General features: G+C 38.4%; 1 protein-coding gene and 1 long non-coding RNA gene across 3 annotated transcripts in view; both read right to left on the bottom strand.

Annotated features, from left to right (window-relative positions):
• Window positions 1–5520: 5520 nt before the first annotated feature.
• LOC115048651 (uncharacterized) lies at window positions 5521–9554 on the bottom strand. Its single transcript, XR_003841086.1, has 3 exons — window positions 9362–9554; window positions 8711–8774; window positions 5521–5643 (listed from the first exon to the last, which is right to left on the bottom strand). It is a non-coding gene; the product is annotated as an uncharacterized LOC115048651 (long non-coding RNA).
• A 567-nt stretch (window positions 9555–10121) lies between these two features.
• palm3 (paralemmin 3) overlaps window positions 10122–26501 on the bottom strand; it is a 29277-nt gene continuing 12897 nt past the window's right edge. For both annotated transcript variants that reach the window (XM_029501063.1, XM_029501055.1), the window contains 7 exons: window positions 23070–23122; window positions 21730–21810; window positions 15993–16120; window positions 15398–15464; window positions 14156–14186; window positions 13191–13244; window positions 10122–11799 (listed from right to left, as the gene is read on the bottom strand). In XM_029501063.1, the coding sequence (XP_029356923.1) occupies window positions 10799–11799; window positions 13191–13244; window positions 14156–14186; window positions 15398–15464; window positions 15993–16120; window positions 21730–21810; window positions 23070–23114 (1407 nt within the window). In that variant the 5' untranslated portion in view covers window positions 23115–23122 and the 3' untranslated portion in view covers window positions 10122–10798. The remainder of the gene's footprint in view (window positions 11800–13190; window positions 13245–14155; window positions 14187–15397; window positions 15465–15992; window positions 16121–21729; window positions 21811–23069; window positions 23123–26501) is intronic.

Genomic DNA, 26501 nt, shown 5'->3' with positions numbered 1-26501 from the left:
ACTGGTCCTTGTGTTCTTTGAAGAATAAAAGATTGAATGTCCAAAAAACACAGTCTAGTTTGTATTTGTTAGTCTTGGTGAAAAAATACACATGAGGGTGGACTTGTAAATATTTACTGCGAGTGAATGAGGGAGAGAAAGCTGCGTGTTTATACAACCGTACGGTTTCATTTTGTACAATTTTTTTACAATTTTTTGTACATTTTGTACAATACAATAATTGTATTGCTTTGATGACAGGTTTGAACAGTCTCTGCTCATTTTCAGCTACAGTATCTACATGGTAGTGGTCGCTTCAGTGCAATGTTGAAACTGAATGTATTTGTTCTTCTGAGATGTTGCCGTTGTAACTGTAGTTTCATGTTGTGATTATCATGGTGTGTACTACAATGTATCGCAGGGATTTAAACAGAACCAGCAAATCAGTGGCAACAAAAGACCACAAATATTTATGTAATACAATAATTTTGTGCCAGTGGTGTTTTTAAACACACACACTTTAGTGCAAAGCACTTTAATTTACACAACCTCATTTTTTTTTTTTTTTTTTTAATGTGATTCAACAGTTTTTGTGAAGATGTTTTTCACTGATGTCTGTTTTTATGAAACAATGAACTGTATGGCTGTCCAAAACAAATTTCCCCAAGGGGACAAAAAATTTTACTCTTTTCTTTTTATCAAAATATCAAATCATGTGATGTGTAGCTCAGAGGTTTTATTCACTGGAGACACAGCTGAACTGATTGACTCTCTGATTGCTTCTTTCAACAAGGAAAGTCAACAACGTTTTAATCGTTTTGGGGGCTTTTGCATAAGGAAGCCAGTGTTGTGAAAAAAGCATAAGCTGTTCTGAGAACTACAGCAGGAGTTGGCAGAGTGATGTTCAAAATGAGTGAACTTTATCGAAGCAACGGAAAAAATCGGAACAAAACAAAGTAACAGTCTTTTAAAGTAACAAAATACTTTAACAAAAACGATCCACTAAAAATGAACTGAACAATATGGCAATGTTTCTTAAAAGATGCTGACAAAACATACATCTGGGAAACAATGAAAATGTTAGAAAAGCATCTTTTACTTCTCTCCTGCATCAGGAAGCCATGGAATGTAAGTGACTAAATATATAAGCTCGAAAGAAATCCAGTTCATTTCAGAAGTGATTTAACCGAAACATACTTTAATAACATGTTATTCCTAATAATTTGTCTGTTAGCTAAAGAGCACATCTTTGCAAAAGTATTCTAAAAAACATTAAGATTTAGCACTGGAACAAAGCATCCACAGAGCGCGGCCAAGAGCTGAAGCCTACTGTTCCTCTTGTTTCTTCTCTCCTCCATGGTGATTCTCTGGACAAAACTCCTTGGTAGGATCCATTGTAACAGGTGGGAGCATGTTCAGACACTCCACCTGAGCTCTGAACTCCTCCATCTCCTTCTGCTCCAACTGCCTCCTCCTGCTGAACAGGTACAGGCACAGAGGCTTCTCTGGCACTTCGCTGAAGCGCATAACTAAACAGTCCGGACAGGATGTAAAGAGGAAGGTCATGGTGATGTTAAACTCAGCGATGCTGAAGCCACTTCCTGCCAGAGTGATGTTGGACGTTAGATAGCGGCACGTGCCATTCAAGTTGAAGTTGCGTGTGAAGGATATTGAGGCGGTTTCACTGGCACTGGCAAAGTTAATCAAGGCACTGTCTCTTGTCTTGAATCTCTCCAGGTGTGCAGCATCATTCATGCTGCCTACGACTAAAGCCCAATTTCCTGCCAGATGAATGGGGTCCAGTTGAACCAAAGGTCGGACCACATCTTTACAGGCCAAAGGGGCAGAATGGCTCAAAGACATCAAGCAAAGGAGAGTGATGGCACTCACGGCATACATCGCTGCGATATATAAAATACTATACGTTGGGTTCGTATAATCTACAAGTGATATTTATATCGACTCTGTCGCAATGCTGTCACAATGTAGAGTCTGAAAGGAGATGTGGTGTGATTTATAGTTGATTTAGGGAACTTCCAATTTCACAATAGTCCCAGAGCAAAAGAGCAGAGTCCAATGTTCCACTTTGGGATTTAGTGGTTGTGAAATACTGCCAAAGGTCCATATTTACACACTTGAAGTCTATGTTACACTTAACTGCTATCCAGATTAATATTTTGCGGTAAGGCTCAGTGTTTATTAACTACAGAGAACACATGCTATCAACTAAGTTGCACAGATTCTTTCAGATGACACATTTACTCAGGGTTGATAATCAACATCGTGAAACAAAGAGTTTGTGGGGTCTTGGAGTGGATGTTAGATTTCCTGATCTTAAGTATTTAAAACCAAATCCCATCTCCACTTAATACACTACAGATTGAATTTTCGCATAAACTTTTACAAACAACGGTGCGACAGTGGTAAAATGTAGCGCAACATCACCTTAACCGCCAGGCAAAGAATATGATAGCATTCGCGTCTCTCTTAGCTAGGCGATTAATACTGTTAAAGTGGAAGGAGCAACTTCCCCCAACCTTTAAAATGTGGACCAATCACCTTCTACACCAGAGCCTTCTACCTCCAGGACCGGATTTGGACACCTCTGTTCTGCACCATTTTATATTAGAGAAGATTTACTCCTCCACAGGAGGATGCACTCAAGAGTTTTATGCCACATGGAAACCTTTCTTAAACTACATAGAGAAATTAGATATTACTAATATTGGTGTTTTATGTGACTGATCCTGTATTGTTTTTAAATTTTAACTCATAAGAGCCGCTCTTGATTGATGATTAGTTTTCGATTTTTGTTTGCGAAAAAAAAAAAAGATACAAAATTGTTTGTACCATTCTGTTTTAAGTATTATTTTTATGTATTTTTTTATTTTAACTTTACTACTATTATGCCCATTTATGTATGTATACATATATATTTCTATATATGTAACTTTGATACACAAGTGTGAAGTGATCGCATACAAGTTCAATCATTATTAGGTAGTTTAATGCTACAGTAATATTTTTGCAGGGATGGGGCTCTGTTGGAGTGAGGGGGGGTATGATGTTTACATTTGGAATATCTCTGTTCACCTTTGCTTCTGAATGAATGTACTTTGTACACTATTTTCCTATATATAAAAATCAGTAAAAAAGACACATTGTATATAAAACATTTGGACAATCTAACTAGTTATTAAAAAGAAGCTATATTTTCTCTGCTTTGTTTTTCTGTGCTCAGCCACTCACCACACTTTACTGATATCCACACCTCATAGTATTTTTGTTTTGCTTCCTTGTGGTTGGTTGGTATTATTGAATTTAATTTAATAAAATATTTATTGTTTGCCCTCAGCCTGCGTCCTCCCTCTTTTTTGTCATGGCTACAGAGCCAGGCCTTGACACCACGTAGAAGCCTAATACTTAACATCCGTCGTCTAGAAATCCTTAAAATTTAAGAACAAATAAATATGTTTGAAAAATTGAGCCCCCAAAATCATCTAGTCATTATCGATGCATTTATTAGGATAAGGTTGGTTTTCTTTCAGTTATCATCCATGCCATGTATTGAACAAAATGTAATTTCAGAACACAATACTGGCATTGGAATGAACAAGAATGTTTTCAAAAATACCGAACCCCCCTCTTGAAGCCTTACATTGTAAAATAAACAAGTCTAATTAAGCATTGCTTAGATGGTTACAAATTTAGGTGCAATGATTTCAAATGACAGCAGCACTCGTTTTTTTATACAGGCTGGTTATCAACAGGACCACTCTGTTCTGGACAAAGCTGCTTGTGAGGATCCATCATAATGGGTGGTGGCATGTTCAGACACTCCAGCTGGGCCCTGAGCTCATCCAGCTCCTTCTGCTCCAGCTCTCTCCTCTTGCTGAACAGATAGACATAATGCCAGCTGCGGGACAGTACATCGTCGTACAACACTATGCAGTCACGGCAGGATGTGTGGATAAAGGTTGTACTGATTTAGCCATCGCTGTAGGTGAAGCTGCTGCCTTCCAGGGAGATGTTGAAAGACATATAGTTGCACCTGTTTGCTTGACTCAGGCTGCGTCTGAAGGAGGTGGTGGTTGTGTTGATGTTGCTGGAGAAGCTAATATTGGTACTTTCCCTACGTCCATGTCGCTCAGGCTTCCTCCAATTAAAGCCCAGCTGCCCTTTAAATGATTCCGATCCAGTTGAACCAAAGTCTTGAGCAAGTGTTCACAGGTCAGAGGAGCTGCGTGTGTCACAGACACCAAGCAGAGAACGGTGATGACATACATGGCGAACATGACTCTGTACAATGAAATCATAATCTTCTCTGTATAGCGTTTTCAGTTCGTTACAGGAGTAATTATAAAGAGTCTCTGAGAGTGACACTGACACATTGTGAAAAAAACAATGTGAAAAAGCTGCAGTTACGCAATCTTAAAAATACCGGTGAGTCAAATCCCCCTTTCACCTGCGGTTTTTGAGATTGTGAAAGAATGAGTGTTAGGAGAACACTTTCGATTATTTACCTAAGATCCCAAAATGAAACTGCAGTACACTGCACAGTATATTGTGCAATCAGCTTTCATTTGCTATTGGTGCTAGCTGTTGTTTCAATGACTGGATTCCTTCTTTTCTATCAAAATGTACTTGCAGGTGAGCTTAGGGTGCTGCTTTCCCATTTTCACTCTAAACACGTACAAAGCAAAAATAATATACTGATCTTGCTTAAAATATTGCAAGAGTGTTTCGTGTTTGGAGAGCATTTCATCTTCTACTTGCTTAACTGCTCACATTAACTGCAATTTTGCCCAGGGGTGCCCAAAATATTGTATGCCACTGTATCTGATATAAGAGCAGGGAAAAAATATATACTGCAGTAAGTATACAGTGACTGGGATTAAAGTAGACAAAACAAAGATACAAGATAAAGGGAGCACTTCACAAAATGTTTACTATATATTAAAGATGTGCATGTAATTTGAAATTCTGGCAACTGATAATCACAATTATGAATTTGAGCAAATAAGTAATAATGTGATCGATAAACTATAACATGACTAAAATACACTATAAAAATAACTTTTACGGTACATATATGGATGTGTGTGTTAATTTAGTGAGTTAGTGAGTTCCTGACAATAATTCATTCATATTTTTCACAAATGTTAGAAATGGAATAGTTTGGCCTTGGAATGGAAATCTATTTGTGGTTAAACTGCAACTGAACTTACTGAACTTACAACTGAAGACATTAGAAATAGAACAAGGGGCCCCAAATAGGTTTGTGCTGTATATTGAGTATTATTATTATTATTATTAGTATTATTATTACAGAAAACTAAGTTTTTTCTAATTTGTATCTGTCCATTAGAAATAATCAAAACCTTTTTATGATTCAATGTTTGGTTTTATTCAGAATTTATAAACAAAAATATTTCATGCTCCATGAAATGATTTATGCTTCTGATCAAGTCAAATGAATTAATGTTCGTTCATACAATGTTGATGTAATGTACTTAAGTCTCTTGAGCATCCACCCCCTGAGTTTCGCTGTGATCTGGACAAAGCTCCTTTGTAGGATCCATCAGTATAGGAGGAGGCATGTTCAGACACGCTACTTGAGCTCTGAAGTCATCCATCTCTTTCTGCTCCAGCTCCCTCCTCCTGCTGAACAGGTAGACATCCAGTGACTTTAAGTTTGGCGACTTTATGTCCAACTTCAAAACGGCACAGTCTGTGCAGGTTGTTTGGAGGAAGATTCCAGTAAAGTTATAAATGCCCGTCTTAAAGGTTAGGATGCCACCTTCCATTGAGATGTTGAGAGGATAATACTTGCATGTGTCACCAAGACGGGTGACCTGGGTGTATGTGAAGTTGTCGAAAACCAAAGTGATACTGTCGCTCTCTTTTAAGACAGCTGCATCAGCCGAATCATTCAGGCTACCTGCGACTAAAGCCCATCTTCCTTTCAGATGGAGAAGATCTAGTTTCTCCAAAGACTGGACCATGTTTTCACAGGCCAGAGGAGCTGAATAGCTCTGAGATACCAAGTAGAGGACAGTGATGCCAAACACGGCAGACAACATGGTTCTGTATGTCTGTTGCCTTGTTAGAATATTACATTCCAGTTGATTGGTGGTCTGTTTCATGTGAAAAGTCTGTCTGGCTTTATATAGTTGGCTTAGAAACATCAATTTCGCAATGTGTCCTCATTACCTGTGGAGTCAGCAATTTCGTAATAAAAGTAGACTTTTAAACATTAGACTGCTTGTGTACATTGGTTCGGTTAAACCTGTGATGATGACGTAGGTTCATGGTTAATCACATATTGCCACGGTCAAAACAAACCAAAACTAAATGCTGTGTGGTGTTCGTTCTTGATGTTCTGCAGAAATTCAGATTTTTATTTATTTATTTATTTATTTTTATTAGGAGTACCTCATGAGATGATAACCCGTCTGGATATGTATGTTGTATATTTTGGAATTGGCATTAAATTGTATTTTAGACAATTTACTGTTAAGGTTAAGCAACTTCATCAAGGTGTGGTATATCAATTCATTTCAAACGTATATTTGAGATAACCGTTTTGCTTTTCAGTCTCTCATTTTTTATTCAACCACACTGTCTCTGAGGAGTGGGCAGTGTTGAAAGACAGAGTTTACTTAAGAGACAACATGCTACGTTATTGCAACAAACTAATGTGAGTTGAGCTGATATTTTCTATTTTATTGGCCCAGAAGGAATTAAAATTCACTCCACCCTGCTGATTACTGATCACACAACTTAAAGCGTTAATTTATTGGATTCTCTCGATCGCCAGGAACAGCAGGAAAGACATGACTCATGTTTCTGTATGTACATAATTTTTATTCACCGTGAACGGATATCATGTGTATCATGATACACAAGTGATGGATCATCACAGTCTAATATTATGTTTTCTTCTCTCCCTGAGCTGCTGCAGCGGTTATCTCTGGACGAAGCCCTGCGGTAGGATCCATCACCTCATGTTGAGGCATGTTCAGACAGTCTGACTGAGAGATGAATTCCTCCTGTGTCTTCTGCTCCACCTCCCTTCTTTTGTGGAGAAGGCAAAACTCCTCAATCTTGTAATTTGGCGCTTCCACATTGAAACTTAGCACCACAAAGGATGTTTAGTAAAGGGCCCCACTGAAATTAGCTTCTGGTCCAACATGGCCTTCTATAATGATGTTAATTGCAGAAAAATAGTGGCAATGGCCTTCAAAAAGATTGGGTTGGGTGTATATTGAGTTGTAGAAACTGACTGCAACGCTGTCACTCAGTTCAACAGGCCTTGAAGATTTAATGACTTTTACACTGCTTGCAACTAAAGCCCATGCTCCCTCCAAATGACGAAGATCCAGATATAGTGCAAAGGCTTGAGCAAAGCCTTTTTTAGCCTTTTTCTAAATCAGAGGAGTCCATTCTCAATACTGAGTAAAGTTCTCTGTATTAATTTGATTGGAATTTCCAGTTTTTTCAGTATGCAACACTGTTTTTGTAACTTAACAGGAAAGGGCAATTTCCAGGAATGTTTTTTTCCCCAACAGTCAAAGCACCAGAATCCCTATTGCAACAGAATGCACAACCTGCTACTTCAGCGTCATTTCTTTTGATTAGACATACTTTAAAATCCAATAAATAACAAGCTAAACAGATAGTAGAGATAAGGTTAGTATTTCACTGTTCACACCGAGGGCCACCGCCAACACATTCGCACAACAGCACTTTGAATTACGGTAAGTTCGCTAATGTTTGCTCTATCGGAGAAATGCCAGCCGTTTCTGAAAGCTGAGAAGTTGCGCTTCACAGCCAATATAGGGTCATTAGGGTAATTCCACTTTCGCTGTTGCCAGAAGTCAGCTAATCCGCTCCTTCGTTGATAATCGTTCATACACTCTTTTGACATACAGTAACTGCCGGCTATTGAAGGTTGTAAGTGCTCTGGAGTAATGAAAAGCACTTACAGGATACTTTCTGCCGCTTTTATGGTTAAAATAAGCAAAAAGCCCAAGTGCACAGATGGAATCTTCGGTGTTAAAATGTTAATAAGTATAATCTTTATGATTATTACTGGCAGCTCTTCAGCTGTTACCACAAAGCAGAAATGTTGTATTCAACTAATGTGCCCATACCTGTCAGTGTACCTGTTAGTGCTAATAGAAACACTGAATAGAGATTGTTTGTAGAAATATACTGTGAAAACCCAAATCTGTATCTGGGATCTTTATAGTCTGTTAGAAATTGAAAATTGTAGAATTTCAAAGATATATTGTTGACTAACTTAAGAATGTTTACTCAAGTCACTGCTTAATGATGTTTTTGATTCACACGAGTCATTAGAACATTTTGTCAAAACAGGTATGCATTATTTGAAACTCCCATTACACTTATTGTATTTCAGTCTTTAATGAAGTTGAGGGGAACTTAGAAATGATAAGGCCAATGACCTTGACACACTAATTAGAAATACTGTGCCAGCAAGTACAAAGGACTTATAATTTAAGTTAGATGACTTAAAAATAAAGTGTCCCCAAAAACAAAATGTACCCCATTTTAATGTGTGCAGTCTTGGGCTGAGTTTATGTTGTCCATGGTTCAACAGTATCTTCTTGATGGATTCAAACGTGTTCTTCATATCCTTTGGGTAATCCATATCAAGGACATATATTAAAAGCCAACTAAACTGAGCAGCTGAGCCAAAACTCACCCTCTCCAGGATTCAGAGGTAGACATTGCAGGACATCAGTGCATGTTATGGCAATGTCTTGGCTCTGTTTATATGAATAAAGTAGAACAAGTAAACAAACACACACACAAAAAACAAAACAAGACTACAAATAACAAAATAATGTGAAACACTATATAGACTGGTGTGCTTAAATTAAGCACAAAGAATTACTGGAAGGAATAGATTAGTACTAATTTCACGAAGTAGTAGTACAAGCAAGCTAGTGATCTAATATAAAAATGGTACTGATGAAGATTCTTGAAACAACACTAACTCCTTTTTAGATTTCCTGTCAATCAGACAAACAGTGTGGTATTACAGAGCTTTGTGAAGGTCATTCCTGAGGTTCTTCCATGCAACTCAGCAAAAACTCATAGATCCATAGAAATGTTTCCTCCATCAAGATTGCCATTTAATATCAACAGTTTGATTGCGCCATGTCCCCATTTACAAACCGCCCGTGAACACCGGCCTCTGAAAGTGGCATGTCAAATTGCTGATTATATGAAACAGGAGGTCCTGCAACTTCAGCCCCGGCCAACTAACCTCATTTATAACCAGCGTTTTAGCCTCCAAGCTGCAGTTAAACCTTTCTGCCACATTTGTGATGTAACCAAAACACATACAAACCTGTTGCGTGGCCATAAGTGTGGTGAGAGTAACCGTTAGCGAGCCGACGTCGTTGAAGTCGTTTTCTTACAACCTGCGTACGATTTATGATAATTTAAGATTGCTGGGTGACTATCGTTTCAGAAACCCTGCCAGTTACCGAAATCAACGTTGAGCCATTTCATACACAGCTGACCGAGAGCTGCAGCTGCTCCGCAGGATGTTACCACTTTCAGGCCTACGATTCCCACAATCCCACGGTCCCACGATGGCGTTGTCTGGTGCGCGCCAAAGCGACACTGCGCATGCGCGTAGCACTAGTTCTAGTGCCTTCACGCAGATTCAGAAAAATCTAATGTATAAAATTAAACGGAACAAACAAGCGAACAGAAAGCATCGTAAACTCAACGTTGGCAAGTAAAGTTTAAAGGCTCGTATAAATTGAGTTAAATACACTTTTTTGTCCACTTAGCGGCAATGTTGGCAAGTGTAGATAATAATGAAAAACAGCTGGAATCTGCTCAGAACTTTTTGAATAAAGAGGACAAATAAGTGTTTAGGAGCAGATGCTTTATATTCGGTAACTAGGAACCTTTTCAGTTTACAGTTAATAAAAGTGAATTGAAATGTGAAGTTTAAAGGATTGATTTTCGTTTAGACTATTAAAATACAAAAGAAATAGCATTATGACACAAAAAGTTAAACACTATCCTGAATGTTGTGCTATAGGAGAGATCCACTGTTGAACAGAAATGCAATATCAATTTACACTGAAACAATGCATGACAAATGTAGTTTAATCACGTTTCAGACACTCAGTTTCTTAACCTTTGTTACAGTATATTCATCTATGGATAGAGCTGTGGCAGCTCTATACACCATATTCAAAAGATTTTGTGAAGAATAAAAAAAGGAAATCACACTTTTAGGTATTTTAACATTAAAAAAAATATATAACATTTTTAAACCTGACACAGGTTCATAAAATATTCAATGTTGCATATTGTTGCTTAAAAACCATTTCATACTATGAGTTTATATATTCTCAGAACCTGACCTGTATCACCAATTGAATTGTGCTAATCTAAAAATGTCACAATCAATAAATGTGATTAAAAGTCATTAAATTAAAACAATATCTTCTCTGAAGCTCCCCTGATGAACACTAGATGAATTATACATAGAGCTGAGAACAACTTAAAATAATACATTTTAAGTCTGTTTTTAACTGCATCTAAATCATGAATTTGTCTGCAAACCAAGAGGTAAAATCAAAATCAAGCATACTAATAAGAGAATTTAAAAGTGTACTATTGGTTAGCAAACTCCTCAAGGCACTTAAACACTGTTGCAAAGAGAAAAGGGAATGAGTGTGCTTTGAGCTGACCAGCAGAGAATGAGCATTGGGACACAGCCAGGCTGAAAAGTGAGAGGGGAAATGAACAACGGAGAGGCCATTTACATGACAGAGCAGCATTTGCACTTGGTTGGATCAGAGCCCCTTTCCCCGCTACCCCTGGTTGGGCTGAGTGTCTCTGTGTTGGCCTTGGTATTAGGTGCTGCTGCTGGCTCTGCTTCAGTGTTGGGGAACTTGGCCTGTGATAGAAGGGGTTCCTGCTCCCCTGGCCCTGCCTCTGTGTTCTGCTTCTCCTGGGAATCAGTCAGCGGCACTTCCTGAAACTGACTGTGCAGAATGGCAGGATCCTGGTCTTTCACTGCTAGCTCCGCTTCCTCCGGGAACTCTGGAGCCTCAGTCTCAGCCTGAAGAGTGAGGGAGGCACCATGTGCTTCACAGTAGACTGGCAAGGAGGCTACTATACTGCCCTCTAAAGGAGGGGTCAGGGACTGCAGTTGTACAGAAGTCAGATCGTTTGATTGCGTGTCCTGCCCTTCAGCTTTTATTTCACCATCTCCGTTTATGATCGTTTTGATGTCACCCTCTATGTCTCCATCTCCTGTTGCTGGTTGTGCCTCTGAAGTGGTTTCAGTCCCTCCATTCTTGTCTGTTTCTGCGCCAGGGTTTGTTTCTATCATCTCTTCCTTTGCTTCCCCTCCCTCCTTACCTGCCTCTTGATTTGGCAGAGGCAGAGGAGATTCTGTCGACTGCCTAATTTCCTGCTGATCATCCTGGGGTATAAATTCCTCAAGCGCATCATCTCCTTCATCTGTGATGATCACACATTCTGCTCTTATTACCAGACCTCCTCCTTCTTCTTCTTTCTTATTAGTGTTGACAGCTTGATCATGAACAGGCCCTTCCTCAGAAACTATGGGGTTTAACCCAGGTTCCAACTTCATGCTAACAACATCCTCAGTAGCACAGATGGAGCCGTTGGTGTCAGACTTAATATTCTGCTCTGAAGCATTGTAATTGGCGTTTAATCCTCCTCCGCCATTGATTAAGGTAACCTCAGTTTCTTCCATTTCTTTGTTTCTTGTTGCTTCATTTTCAGTTACATCTACAGAAAAAGAACCATGTATTGAACATTATTCAGTACAAGGAGAAATACCTGTGCAGTGACATTAAATACAGTAGATAAAGGTTGTGATGTATTTTGATAACATGACTGAATTTGCAATAAATTAACTACACGAATTGTGAGCATTGTGGTTGGTTTCCCTGCTTTGACCCCATTTTGGCTACGCATACATTGAATCTTAGAGACTGTGTTTACAACAAAAATAACTGTTATATCTGGTTGATCCGGAGGAACAAAGATAAATATCTACTGAGAATATTACTGGTGGCCTGTAAGAAGTCCATAACCAAGAAATGGCTGAAGAGGGAGGCACCTAGTTTAGATGAATGGATTGATATTGTGCACAGCATCTTTGTGATGGAAAGAATTACTTTTAACCTAAGAACACAAAAGGAAATATTTATTAAAAATTGGCAAAAATGGATTAAATACATCTCTACTGTCAGACTGGACTTCAGGTAATCTCTGATAGGACTATCATTAATACTTTTATTTCTTTACTCTCCTCTTTACCACCTTTTTTTTTGCTTATGTTGCTTTCTTTCTTGACTGAAGGTTTTTACCGGTGTCTCTTTGTACATTTTTACTTTCCCTGTGATATTTCAGCACTGGTCTATAGGTCTTCATGTTCATTGTTCCATTATTTGTTTGTATATAAACAAAATCAAAAATCAATAAAAAGTAAATGACAAAATAAGTAATACTCTTCTATATAAAGCAGAAATTAATAAACGATAGCACTGTTCCAGCCATGAGCCACAAACTTTGAAGTACTGATCAAAGATGTCTTATTTGTTCTGAACATTTAAATAGCTAGGACAGGAGAAAAATGTTGGTTGAAATAGTTGATTACAGATGTGGTTAGATGTCTGAAACTACTGGAACAATGCAATTACCTTAGATTCTGCAGCCAGCACAAGAAAGTTTTAAAGGATGAACTATTTCAACTCAAATGGATGAATCAGTCTATTTTTTTATACTTGCTTGGCTATTTCAACAACCTGAGCGGCATGCTCACTGACATATTTGTGTTCCTGCTGCACTTGAGTATCTATTAGCATAAATATACATATATGACATGATTAAACATGCATTAATATATTTATCACAGTACAGAGTAATACCTATACTCTGTGAAGTATAGGTATGCCCTTGCTACTACTTTCTTTATGATGCAAATTTGAAGAGCTCAGAATATAAAGTGCATGCAGATGAATAAATCTATAGGGAATTCCTTGGCTTTCAAGGGTGTGGAGTGGCATGGTTATTAAATAAGAAACAACAATATACTATAGAGGACATAAGATGTTTACCAGTTTTCATAAATGTGTGCAATGCTGTGTTTTATGACGTGATTCAACACCACCAACCTAATGCAAGTGCATGACTTTCTCCATTGTGCACAGCAGCATCCTGGACCATTTCTGAGGAAGAAACAACATTAACAGCAAATTGTGTGATTGGTTTTATAAATTTGCGAATTGCTGCAAAAGACCGCGTATCAACACACCTTTGTTTAGTTGACAAAATCCTAACTCAGAAGAGCTTTTAATCTTTATTTTCCAAATTTTCTCAAAAATCGTCAGTGCGCCTTATGTATAAATTCTTGTTTTGCTTACTGACCTCAAACCAATTTTATGTGGTACACTGCGCTCAAAAATCTGTCAAAATGTTTTAGTTCGACTTTGGTAAGTGACGAAGCCGCTCTGCTTGATGGATTGTCAGAGCATTCCCAGCTGACACAGGGATGTTGTATTAACGTTGGTCCTTTTTTATTTAGGGGTAGCAACGTCAGACAACGTTAGATAACTAATTATGTAGCGCTGGGAACCAACCACCATCCAACATTTAGTCAGTGTTACCTTACTATAATTAGACATCAAGCCAACGTTAGGTTTTTAACATAAACCCAATTTTCAAATTCATATCATATTCCAATTATAATCAAATCTTGGGATACAACGTTGTTCCAACGTCACACTAAATTCAGGTGTTTTCTATCAGTGATAACCTCTGGCACTTTTTGTAATACTGGTACGTGCTTTGCTTTGCTTTTTTACGTTTTATACAACATCATCCGGCTTATAACCCTGTGCGCCTTATGTATGAGAAAAGACCCGTTCATTGATAGTGCGCCTTATAATGCGGTGTGCCTTATGGTCCGCAAAATACGGTAACTGATATTATGTAGCAATACTTTGCTCTGCACTGGTTCCATCTTTCAAATTTACTCAAATTTAATTTGGAAAAAGCCTAATTTAGATTCCAATATTTGATACGCCCACTGCAATTTTGACAAAAACGGCTACTATAGGATTTATCTTATTCCACTTACCTACTCCATCCTCTGCTAATTTCTCGGTTTCCTGCAGGGTAAAAGAGAAGAGAGCGGAATTACTATTTGTGTGGTGTTGCCAGAATCTCTAGTACATTTTTGAGTGAATGTAAAAACAGAAGACAACAAATTGTAGAAGATCATACAAGCTTTGAGGAAGCACAGACATTATGATCATATATTACATTTCTAATGAATTTAACCTGTGGTCTAAATAAGTACCCTATCATTTTAACAGTCCAGATAAGTATAGATTATATATACTTCTATACCTGGTGCAGACCAAGGCAATTGAACTTTAGGTCTGAAAGCACCCCAAGTTGACCTCTTTTTATCACCAACACAGTTTGATGTCAAATGAACTTAACTGCATCAGGGCTACATTGATAAATGAATTGTGAAGTAGTTAAGGGTGCTTTCAGACCTATAGTTCGATTTCTTCAGGGAGGTCTTGGACCGGCTGATTTGGTGTGCACCAAAGTGTGGTGGTTGCATTCACACCGACGTACAGAGCCAAGGGACCAAACTCGTTTAGTGCACTAAATCCTGTTGGTGTGAAAGCACCCTTAGTCATTGCACAGTTATTAAAATTGAATGATGAATTTCAAGAACATCATGTCATTACACTCTTCCGTCAGAGAGCAGTAATTAAAAAAAGCAAAAGTAAATGAAAAAAATTGTATGTTTGTATTGTACTGTATTTCTCCTTACTATACTAAGGATGCCGGCTATGCTAACAGTACAGTGTTTTCAGACATAAAATAAGGGCTAACATTCAAAATCTCCTCCATCACAGCCAGCATGGCTAATCGCTTGTAACAGTTATTAAAGATCGAGACCTTTCTTGTGCTTTCAGTCGATTTTAGCTGAGCTACAAAAACCAAGGTTAAAATAAAGTTGAATTACGTTGAAAACCTTACTAAAAAGGCCCTGTAGCACACAGCTACATTAACCTATTCAGCGAACTTAGAAAAAAATTTGCGTGTGGTTACAAGTAAAACAATAATTCCACAACAGATCGAGTGCTGAATTGTTTATGTAACTGGACTGCTTACATTTTTACGCTTCCTGTTTTTGAACAAGAGATGCTACATTGAAGATACATTAAGAAGAAGCCACAGAGAGAAGTTGACGAAAATGGTCCAATGGAAAATGATGGAGCAACCATTTTTAACACATTCTTGCCCCTCTGTGTCCACAAGCTAGTGTTCATCTGTGAGTGTGTATGCAAAAGTTGCTCACCTCTTGGCCATCCTCTATCTGTTCCTTCTTTTTCTCTTCTGCCATTGGCTGACTCTCTGACTTCAACCTGTGTAATGTCAGCACACATGAAAAAACAAAAACATAAAATCTGCATTAAATATGCATTTTCAGTTCATGCTGCTTTTGAATTCAGATTTTGAAATGTGTACATTTGATGCTTAAATAACATAACCTTATGTTGATCTCAACCTATACTACACTACTGTAGTGTAGATTTCTTTAAACAGTAACAGCCCAAGTTTCTCTGAACGCCATCTACAGGAGAATGAGGCAGCATTTTGACCGATGGACCAGTAATAAAATTGGGATCTGAGAGTATAGTCTTCAGAGACAACATTTTAAGTGCAATAAAAAAAAAAAAAAATCTAACCTGTCCAGCAAGCGTGCCCTGATACATCAACAGCAACAACAAAACACACACACCCCCAAAAAAGTAAAAACCATTAAGTTTCAACTACAAAAAAAATTTACAAAAATGTGACAGCGGTGCATTGCTTTACAGTTTCAGTCACAAGCTGTGTCACAGTCTTTTAGCTTCAACTTGCACGCACACACACACACACTATGGCTGTACTTGTCATTGTGATTATCCATCTCCTGGGTTGGGGAGCCCCAAAGAAGGGAGCTATGTTTCTCGGTGTCTGGGGAGGATGGGGACAGGGGTGCTCCTTCCATTAACCACTGGTCCCTCAGTGACTTCCTCTGGAGAGAGGAAGAAAGGAAGAGGGCAAACTTTCATAAACACTGTATTTTGGTAATATGATTGTAATAACATGTAACATATAACAAATTTACAAACACACAAACTTAGATAAGCACCATGCAAACTTGAACTTGGTAATAAATTACCTACAATATACATTTATCTTAAGAGTTACAATTTCTCGTTATTCAGTGGCTGACATACTGATCAGTATCTATTTATGTAATATGAATCTGCTGTATTAGGGATCAGACTTGATTATTTTCGTAAAAAAATTTAACAATATACAATAAATAAATAAACAGACAAAAGTTTTTACAACAATAAATAACTGGTTAAAGATTTAACAATCATTTAAAAATGTCTTAAATGTACCAGATAAACAAAATAATTGACTCAAGTATGAATTCACTAGGGTAATAAAATGCAAACCGTCATCAGGAACCTAAAAGAAAATTGATAGAAACCTACAGTGCTAAATTAGCAAAGATCAGCTATCAGTTAATAAATATAGTTTGCTTGGTTAGCACTCAGCTAATCTGACAAACTCAAGTAACAACTGAAATCTCAATACCTACAGTTCCAGCTACTGTGCAACTGTTGCCAACGGCTGTTGCTACGAGCAACAGAATGTCAGCTGAAACTAACTGCTGTGTGTGTAAGCAGGAAGTATGGGGCTCTTATAGTAAAAAATTTATCACAATAAAGTTCAAGGAGCGGTACATAAATCACGAACAGCGACCACAAGTTCATACCACACACTAACTACACGCAAAAGCCTGACTTCTGATCCTTAAAGAAACAACAAATTAGCTCACTGAACCACAAATGTGAAATATAATTGGGAAGTAAACCAAAAACACAAAGCAAACTTTTCCCAGAAGTTAATGTTTGAGGTTTCCTGCAGCTGCTTCATTACTATCCAAAATAAGTTTCCAACTGTAAGCAGGCCCTCCATTTATTTTAATACAGTACTTAATAAAAAAAGTAGTACACACTTTAGATATTTAGATTGTTACGGATCAAGCAATATCATCTGTTCGATCAGTCCAAAATTCATTCACCTACATGACGACAACGATCGCAAACAAGAAGGTAGCCCCGTGGCTCAGAAACACAGATGCAGAACTAATTTGGTGGATTTTGGAAACAGCCAAATTAAAAGTTACATAGACAAAAATTAAATTTTTTTTAAATTCAGACCGGGAAAGGCAATGTGGTTATTTCAAGGAGGTGAAGGTGAGAGACAAAAACAGGCAGCATGAGTCGATGTCAGAAATTTTTATTTCAGCTGTCCAACAGAGAGAATTTATATAATGAGTGATAACATATCTTTATAAATTAATGAAATAGACATCTAATACAATAAATTATTAACAGAAAAACATTGTACACTATTTTAATTAGGGGTGGGAAAATTTTACTATCTCACGATTCGATTCAATTGAGATTTTTGAGGCTAAGATTCGATTCAAAATCTTCTTGGTGTGCAAAGAATCCTCATGATCTACTCCAGTCTGCTTTGCAAGACAGAATGACAAATGGAGACATTAAAGTGCCTTTCACATTTCAATGCTTAGATGGAATTGTTGCATAAAAGCAATAACACATATTGCTTGAGTAACAAAAAAAGGTGTCTTTTTATAAAAAAAAAAAAAAAAAATAGTGCAGTTAAACATGGGTTCCTCATTTTGCAAACCTTGCACACTGAAGCTCTTGTCAAGCTTGGTCTTTCCAGGCATTCGGTAAATAGGGCCCGAAAAAACGGAATTCATTATAAACAGAATAACAGAACTGGACAACTTTTTACATAAACATTTTTTGTTTTTTGTTTTTTTCTGGGATAAAAAGGAACACATCTGTTGGGAAAATGCTCCGAGGGGGTAACTAATAATCCATGCCCCCCTACCCATGAATGAATAAATAACTAAATAAATGTGGTGACTTGAGCTTAGTGAGCGCAGTACGATTCCCAGTGGGGGAACCTGAACATGTCTAGGTTAATTCGTGACTTGATGTAAATGTATGTGGTGACCTGAGCAGCACAATGGCGTAGTGGTTAGTGATGTTGCCCCGCAACAAGAAGGGCGCAGTTTGATTCCCGGTGGGGGGCACCTGAACATATCTAGGCTAATTGGTTAATTGGAAACGAGCGATGGACTGGGCTACAAGGATGGAATGACCAGACCCCTGCAGAGAGTAGAGACTAGACCAGAGATGGGACCCCTCCAGAGAGTAGAGACTAGAACAGTTCAGACCAGATCAGACTAGGCAGGACAGCGGACCCCCCTTCCAGAGACTAGACCGGACCAGACAGGACTTCCCCAGAGACCGCACCCTTCAAGAGAGTAGAGGCTGGACCAGAGGAGACAGTGGACCCCCTTCCAGAGACCACGCCCCCTCTTTTTTTCCTGAATAAAAAGGAACGTATCTCTCGGGAAAATTCTCTGAGGGAGTCACTAATAATTCATGCCACCCACCAGTGAAGCGGCCATCTGAGTGCTAAGTGCTAAGTCACTCACTGAGCTTGACATAAAGAGGATAACTATCATGTACTTCAATGGAGATGTCAGTAATTAGTGGAAAACCAAAGTGAATGGGGACATTAAAAGGTTTACAGTGGATTTGATATTTCCACCAAAGTTGTGGAAAGTATGTTTCATTGTTTTATTATGTTTTTTTCTTAAATGTGTGGAAGCATTAAAGTTATCAGTTATAACTGAAGAAATTGTCAATATTTCATTACTTAAAACATTGTCTCGGGATTACATTTGCATAAAATGCTAAAAACGTAATTCACAAAAATTAAAAAAGGAAAGAAAAGAAAAGAAAAGATAAAGAAAAAAAAAAACACATGAATTTGGGAAAAAAATATAAAACAGATTTTATAGGACTCCAGGTAAAAACCAAAAGAGTCCAAATCTTTGCCTTCAATGAGGATGGAGCCGGTTGAATCACTCTTTTCTCCCTGATTGTACTTTCCTTGTTTTGGTGCTTATGCGTATGTTCCAAAACTGGCTCTGTGGTGATTTAAGGATGTCGTGCATACAAAATGGAGGCCGACAGTGGATTTGTTTTATTAAATTTTTTTAATCGATTCTGAATCGTAGTAAATAAGAATCATGATTCTTCTATGAATAGATTTTTTAGCATGTCCCTAATTTTCATGTTGTTGGGGCAATGTTATTCCCATCGCTAAGCATGTTTGCTTTAATCCGACCAAAACTGGGCTATTAAAGCATACGTAAACACGTTAACTCAGCTGAAATTGAACTGAAACTTGTCGGACTAACAGACCGAGAAAATGCGATTGAAGGTCGATCTACTGCTGTATACGGACAATTGGACTGGAACCGGAGGAGGTGATCTGTGCATGTGCTTAAGTTTCGCGCCAAGCCATGACCCGAAGTCGAATGAAATTTAAAACGTAAAGCAAACATGGGAGGTCACACAAAAGCAGCTGGCTAACATGGCGAAGTTATGTACAAATTTACAAGGTGGTTGTCCATCGTTGTGCCAGTTTACCCCAAGTCGCTAACTTGCTAGCTCACCGGTCTTTGTTTCTTTCCACCTCTGTGACATCATACGTCAATCCAAAGTGACCCACAAGTCGAAAGAGTGAATATCGCCACATATCATAGCGGAGGCCACATGATTTCAACAAATAAATCGATTTCACTCCCCTGCATGTATACTGGGACAAGGACAGAACTCTGATGAGATGGCTTTATCGAGCAAGAACCACAACTCGGTTTAACTGTGCGTGTAAACACGCTTACCGTGGAAGTCAAACTCTGAGTCCAAATTCCAGCTTTGTTGTTTCCTACCTTAGATAGAATTCACACCAACCCTTATCAGGGTTTTTAACACATTTCCTCACAAAGCCTTTAAAAGCTTTGTGTGTGTGTGTGTGTGTGTGCGTGTGTGTGTTTGCATATGGGCCAATGACTTTCCTTGAGGAATGCAGACATTTCTTATTTACTTTTTAATCTAACGATTCCCGGACCACATAAGTAAACATCGTAAAGTCAATATAATGACATGCCTGCAGGACACTGTGATAAAAAGGTGGCTGTTTAACACTCCAGAGAGATAGATCTAAGTAGGAATCAGTCTAGTTCCCTCCATAAAACATTTTCAGGTAAGAATTTAATAAATGAGTTGTGTTCACCTCTATGTTAGAACTACTAAGAGTGACTATAGAATGACTTAGTTGTGTGGCAATCAGATGCCCAAATGCTTGTTACAGCAAGCATGTGTGCTGCTAAAGTGCCCTTGAGCCAGACAGTGAGACCTTGCCATCTGTAACTTCTCCTGACAAGCAGAAGTAACTTTCAGTAAGTCTATTAATGTTGCAAAATAGACAAGGTTTTATTTTTTTTGTCATAATTATATGGCAATGCAATGTCTCCATTATTTTGGATGGGGAAGGGGGTTTCAAATATACATGACATTTTTAGTGAAAATCTTTTCTCTTACTTTCCAGATGAATTAACCATCTTGATTCTTAATGATGAATGAATGATTCATCAGAATAATTGTGTCTCTTGTAAACTGAACATTTCACTTTGGTTTTGATAGTTATGTTTATTAATTGTTCAGACTTAAAGCAAAGCACTCACATCAGCACTTTTGTTTGCTGTTTAAAATCAGGTGTTGTTTTGCAAGTTTGAAAACATCTAAAAACACACTTTCCTCTCCAGCCTATGGCCCCATGTTTCCCAAATGTGGTAACTGTTAGCCAGAAGCTAACTACAGAAATATAAACGTCACAAAACCATCTCTGTGTTTTCTCATGCAGCACAGGACAAGCCCTACTCTGTTCCCCTCCCTGTGCGTTTGGCTGGCTAGACACAGCCCTCTCTAAAAGCTTTCCTGCAGGTCAGGAGCTATGTATAAGCTGCTGCTGTCTCTTATCACATCCTTACATCTGCCCAGGGGCTAGAGTCAATGTCAAAGCTAATGAATGAATTGAAAATTATGATGTTATCACCCCATATGAGAAACCAAGGGATGGGATAATTGCTTTAAATTAATCTTTGATGTCTGTTGCAACTTTAATTTTTACCTCATTGTTCCAATACACTTAAGTGCACAAACCCACATGCATACATGGCGTGAATATTCAAAACATTGTCTTGCATAGCTGCAATGTTACACACATGCATACCTGGGTGCACCTAAACACATGCTGCACAAAATTTCAGACAATTTGAGGAATGTGCCCCTTGGCAGTGTAACAGTGGAGTAGGAAGTAGATCGCCAGTATGGAAATGGTGTGGAAACAATAGAGCATAGAGAGATGTAAACAGATATAAAAACTGATTTCAATAAAGGAGGGCTTGACTCTAACCTTGTGAGAGATTAGCAGAACCAGGAAATAAGGAAGGGTGTACATTTCATGTGTGCATGCATGTGTATGGGTGTGATAGAGTGCGTCTGTGTGTCAAAAGGAAAAACATTTTGAGGCAAATGGCTTGTTAACAAGCTGAAATGAGCCTGCAGAGGATTTTGGCTGAAATTAAGGCTCGATTTATGAGCTTGCATGTGTGTGCGTGTCTGTGATTGAAAAAGACGGGTTAGATCATGTTGAATGTGTGTGTCACACCTTGAGCTGCTGTAGTCTGAGCTTCTCATCTTCCATCTCTCTCCTGGCTCTATCCTGCTCATCCTGCTGCCGGCGCTTTTCCTGCAAGAAGAGAGGTGGGAGGGAGAGAAAAATAAGCATGAGAATGAATGTCGATATCCTATGAGTAGGGCAAATAGAAATCAAGAAGAGTAAAACTTAATTCAAGTTAAGTGAACAATTACCTGAAACATCAAGCTAATGTAAATTAGTAAATGGAAACAAAGACAGGGAAGAGATGGCTGCAACAAAAACTTCACTGAGAAAGTGTAAAATGAGGACACCTGGTCAACCATCTGTCACAAGAACACTGTCACCATGGACCTCAGGTATACTCTATATCCCATAATGCTCAGAGCAGCTGTCTCCATGGGAAACTAGTGTTGGTTTCGTGAGATGACGGACACCACAGCTCACCACATTGCAAACTCAATAAATTATTCAGGATCTACAGACAGCTCAGAGAGCACAGCTTAGTCCCTTTAACCCACTCACTCTCTATAAAGACATGCCTGAGTTTGGAGACGGAAGTAGACAAGTTCCTATTACTGTGGTGGCATCTTGTTTGTAAACCTGCCTATAGATTTTCACTTTTGAAATGTCACAGAGAATCTGTGGGACTGGTATTATATTTAAAATATAGCCATGAAAGGTAATTAAATTAAGGGCTATGATGCACAAAAATGACACTTTCCAAGGCAATCTTATTCTGGACACAGTGAACTCTTCTGATGTGTACTATCAGCTGCTCATCCTGGGGAAAGGGGCATGTAAAAGCCACGAGCCGGTGCTCCATGAGATGTATTTTACCTTCATAGATCACCATGAAATCCTAATGCTGATCATTCTTTACTGAAGACTGAGAAATACTCAGTGTTCATTCTGCAAGCTTAATACTTAGTTTCCTGGATAATATCCACCTTTAACAGTGTCAGTTTAGATTTTCTTTTCAGTGGCATATTTCTTCTGTTTACAAGGACGTGTCAGGGAATTTGTTTATTTAGATCCAGAAGAAGTAAGTTACACCTTCTTTGCTCAATCCCTATTTAACATGGCACCCAATCTGACACAGATCATAATCTGTTTCATAATAAAATCTTGAACAGAAAACAACATCCCCAGTCAGACAGGCTACCGACCTCTGACAGAGTGGGTTGCTGCTGACCATGTACAACCCAAACTCTGCTTTTTTTCTGTCACTGTGATCAGTTGAACTCTGCCACTGTGGAGAGGGTGGTGGTGACTCGGAGTGCAACGCATAAATCAGTGACTGGATTTGTCTACTAACAGATAAATATATGTGTGTTTTTTTGCAGACTCACAGCAATGGCCTCTAGTCGCTGTTTGTACTTCTCAGCCTCATCCATCCTGACTCCTGTAAAACAGCAAGATGGGTTTGAAGGTTAAAGATCAGAGGTTAATTTAATGTGAGGCAGGCCGAGTGGATCTATGTTTTTCCAGAGTTAGAAGAAGAAACACAAAAAAGCATTTCTGCATTCATTTCTAAATTACTTCGGTTACACCTTACAGATAATACCACACACATCATACATATGATTACATACAGACCAACAGTGGGTGGCAACAGATCATACGCAGGGTTTAGCCATTACTTTGTGAAGCATCTACACAGCTTTGTCTGCTTCCATAATCCTTCCTACCAACCTTTGGAGTCTTGCAGAAAGTAGGCATTGGCAAGATCTGTTTCCCCCAGCAGCTGACACTAAATTGGACAATATTTTAGCTCCTCCAAACTCAGACTTACATGAGAGAGCATAGACTAGAGACATATATAGCAACCAGCCCACAGCAACTCAGTCATTATTAAGTTCCTGCGATCACAACGCCATCACACAGCTTTTGGAGGAAAACCTTCCTTACAAAAAAGAAAAAGATAAAGAAAAGAAAGAAAGAAAAATCTACTTCCCAGGCAAAAACCAACATTTATTTTTGCTGCCCATATTATTTTGCAATCGGTGTTTTTCATTAAACAAGATCTCATACAATAAAAAATATATAATTAAAAGATTGTTATTGGAAATTGGAAGTTTTTACTTTGGCTGAGCAAATTAAATGAGATATCACCCAAGATGAAAGCATAACATCTGAATTGCACAAGCTGCAGTTTTTAGATTTCAGTAAAATGTGCTAAAACAATCATTCTACATTATATAAGTAGCATTGTGTCATTACGGCTATTCCTTGCCTTACAAATTGTAATACTACAGACATTAAGGAACATGCTTCTGGTGCAGCATCCAGGAAAAACCATTAATCCAACCACTTTCAACTCAAAAATACAAAAATGACCATTACTACCAAAATTACAACTTATACTGGAATTGTTGCAAAAAAAAATAAAAAATAAAGAAATAAAAATTATTACTTTGATATATTTTTGTCTGATTCCAATATGAGCCCTAGCCCACTACAAGACAATTTCTTTCTGGAACAATAGCAATAATCTTTCAGTCACTGACAATCCTGTGTGTCATGTAAAGAGCTGTCCTACAGCCAAAATCACATTTTGCCACCACAGTCACTGAGATCGCACCGGTGTGTATCTGAGTAATGCAGCACTCTTTTTCAACAAATGCAAATCTGTCACGGCTAGCATTGCTAATCGCTATCACAGAGCTTTGAAGCTCCCAAAATATGCTTACAATGCATGCACAAGCAGACAAAACCCACAGAAACTCATTGACAACTTCATTTCTGAAACATAGTAAGACACAGTCTACCAAACTCAGACAGTGGCTCAAGGTTAAAAATCGAAAAAGATATCGTCAACCTGTGCACACTTCCAGCATGAGCCTCATATTTGAAACTTCCTTCCCCATCCAATGCTCAAAAACTCTACAAATACAGTTTCTCCTCTTTCTGCTCCTCCAATATAGTAGATCAGCTTTGGGGGGTTTTAGTTATCATAGTGAGGAACGTCTGCATACAGCACCAGAAGTATTCCTGGGACCCCCTTCAGCTCTGCGGTGGGGTCACAGGGGAAAAGGGCTCACATAAAACAGTGAATATGTGGGTGTGATGCACATGTAGCAGAAAACAGGAGAATCAAACATAAAAAGGGTATGGAGGAAATTTTTGATGGGAAAGCATCCTCTGGCATGTGGCGAGGGACAACATATGAGTATGTACATTCACAGTATATATAGACAGAGATTAAAAGACTAGTGACAATACACCCTTCAAGAGCAGCAAAGGTATTAAAAGACGAGTTCTCATTCTGTGAGTATTTTGAATGACTGGAGGTGCAGTGACAGCTTACAGTATAAGTCTCCGTAGGGAGTGAAAGCTTGTGTCTCATCAGGGCTCCAGGAGAGTGCCTAGAATAGCAGCCAGAGATAAACAAGCAAACTCAAACAGAGGCTTTGATGAGGAGGTATTGAGGAGCTCCCCATAGACACACACTGACTTCGATAATTAGATATAATACAGGAGGGGAGAGAGGGGAAGGCTTACAAAGTCAGAAAGTTAAGAGACAGATAAAGTCAAGATGGCTGAGAAGAAGAGTGGTTGAAATGGGCTGGACAAAGAAATGCAACTGCAACTGGATTAAAAAAAAAAAAAAAGAGGATGACCTCTAGCATAGATTTTTTTACTGGGATACCCCCTCCCCCCAAACAAACAAATAAAAAAGATTACCATACGCTACTGATTAAATATGCTTTATATTAAACCCCACTTGTAATTATTATTTCTTGGCTTTCAGTGTCTTTGCAAGGTGGAACTACCTCTCTGGATATTTCCAATTGAAGAAGCCTGAAAAATGTATTCTGTGAAATATTTAATATTAAATTTGTCATTCCTTAAATCATGGTTTGACCTCTCATATTTCTGTTAGGGCTTGAGAATCAAATCAATTTAAATCCTAAATTTGCCTTAAAAGGCCTTATTTGTACAGCAAGCAATATATAACTTCCCCTCCCGGGGCATACACAAAATCAGGTTGACAATAATATAGACCCTGCAAATCATGCAAGCTTTGCTACTAATGATGTCTGTTCTTTATTGGAAAGTCTCCTATTTATAAAACCAATTATGAGTGTTATCAATGTGAAATCTTTACTTCAATCATAAATCTTTACACCTTAACTGTGAATTTTCACACAACTCCCACAATCCTCTTGTGGTTTTTAGAAAGCACAGCTACCCACATGTGTAGTGGGACCAAACAAAAACTGTAGTTGTTCACTGCATTCATTCCGTTCCTTTAAATTTATACCGTTGACCTCTACACTTCACACCTTATCAGCAGTAGTAAAACGCCAACATCGTAAATGGTCATCAACACAGCTTAGCTGCCACAGTACGTAATAACAGTCTTTAGTCCACCTCTAGCACCTATTAGCTGTGAATGCATTTGACTGACACGACTGAAGCATTGGTACAGATTTTCAGAAAATGGCAGCTATTTGGTTTCCAAGGATTTTTTGCGTACTAAACAATTGAATCCTAGATGAGCAAGGTGTGGGTTGTCTGACCTCAGTGGTATGACCCACCCCCAGCCCCCACTCATGCTTTGTCACACAACTGTTACAGCTATTGTCAAAAGAATAGGAAGGCGACGGAAGAGAAAGTCCATAGTATATCAGCAATGCAATGGTAAGACATTTGACTTGTTATTGTAAGAAAATAACTAGTGGTTCTGCTAAGTTCAAGTGCTCCAGTGTCACTGTGAAGCTGCACAAGATACATCAGAACACTGAAGCAGCTTTATGGGATTCAACCATCAGCCATTA

This window comes from Echeneis naucrates, chromosome 1, assembly GCF_900963305.1.
Source record: "Echeneis naucrates chromosome 1, fEcheNa1.1, whole genome shotgun sequence".
Classification (NCBI taxonomy): Eukaryota; Metazoa; Chordata; class Actinopteri; order Carangiformes; family Echeneidae; genus Echeneis; species Echeneis naucrates.
This window is presented reverse-complemented; position numbering and strand designations above follow the sequence as displayed.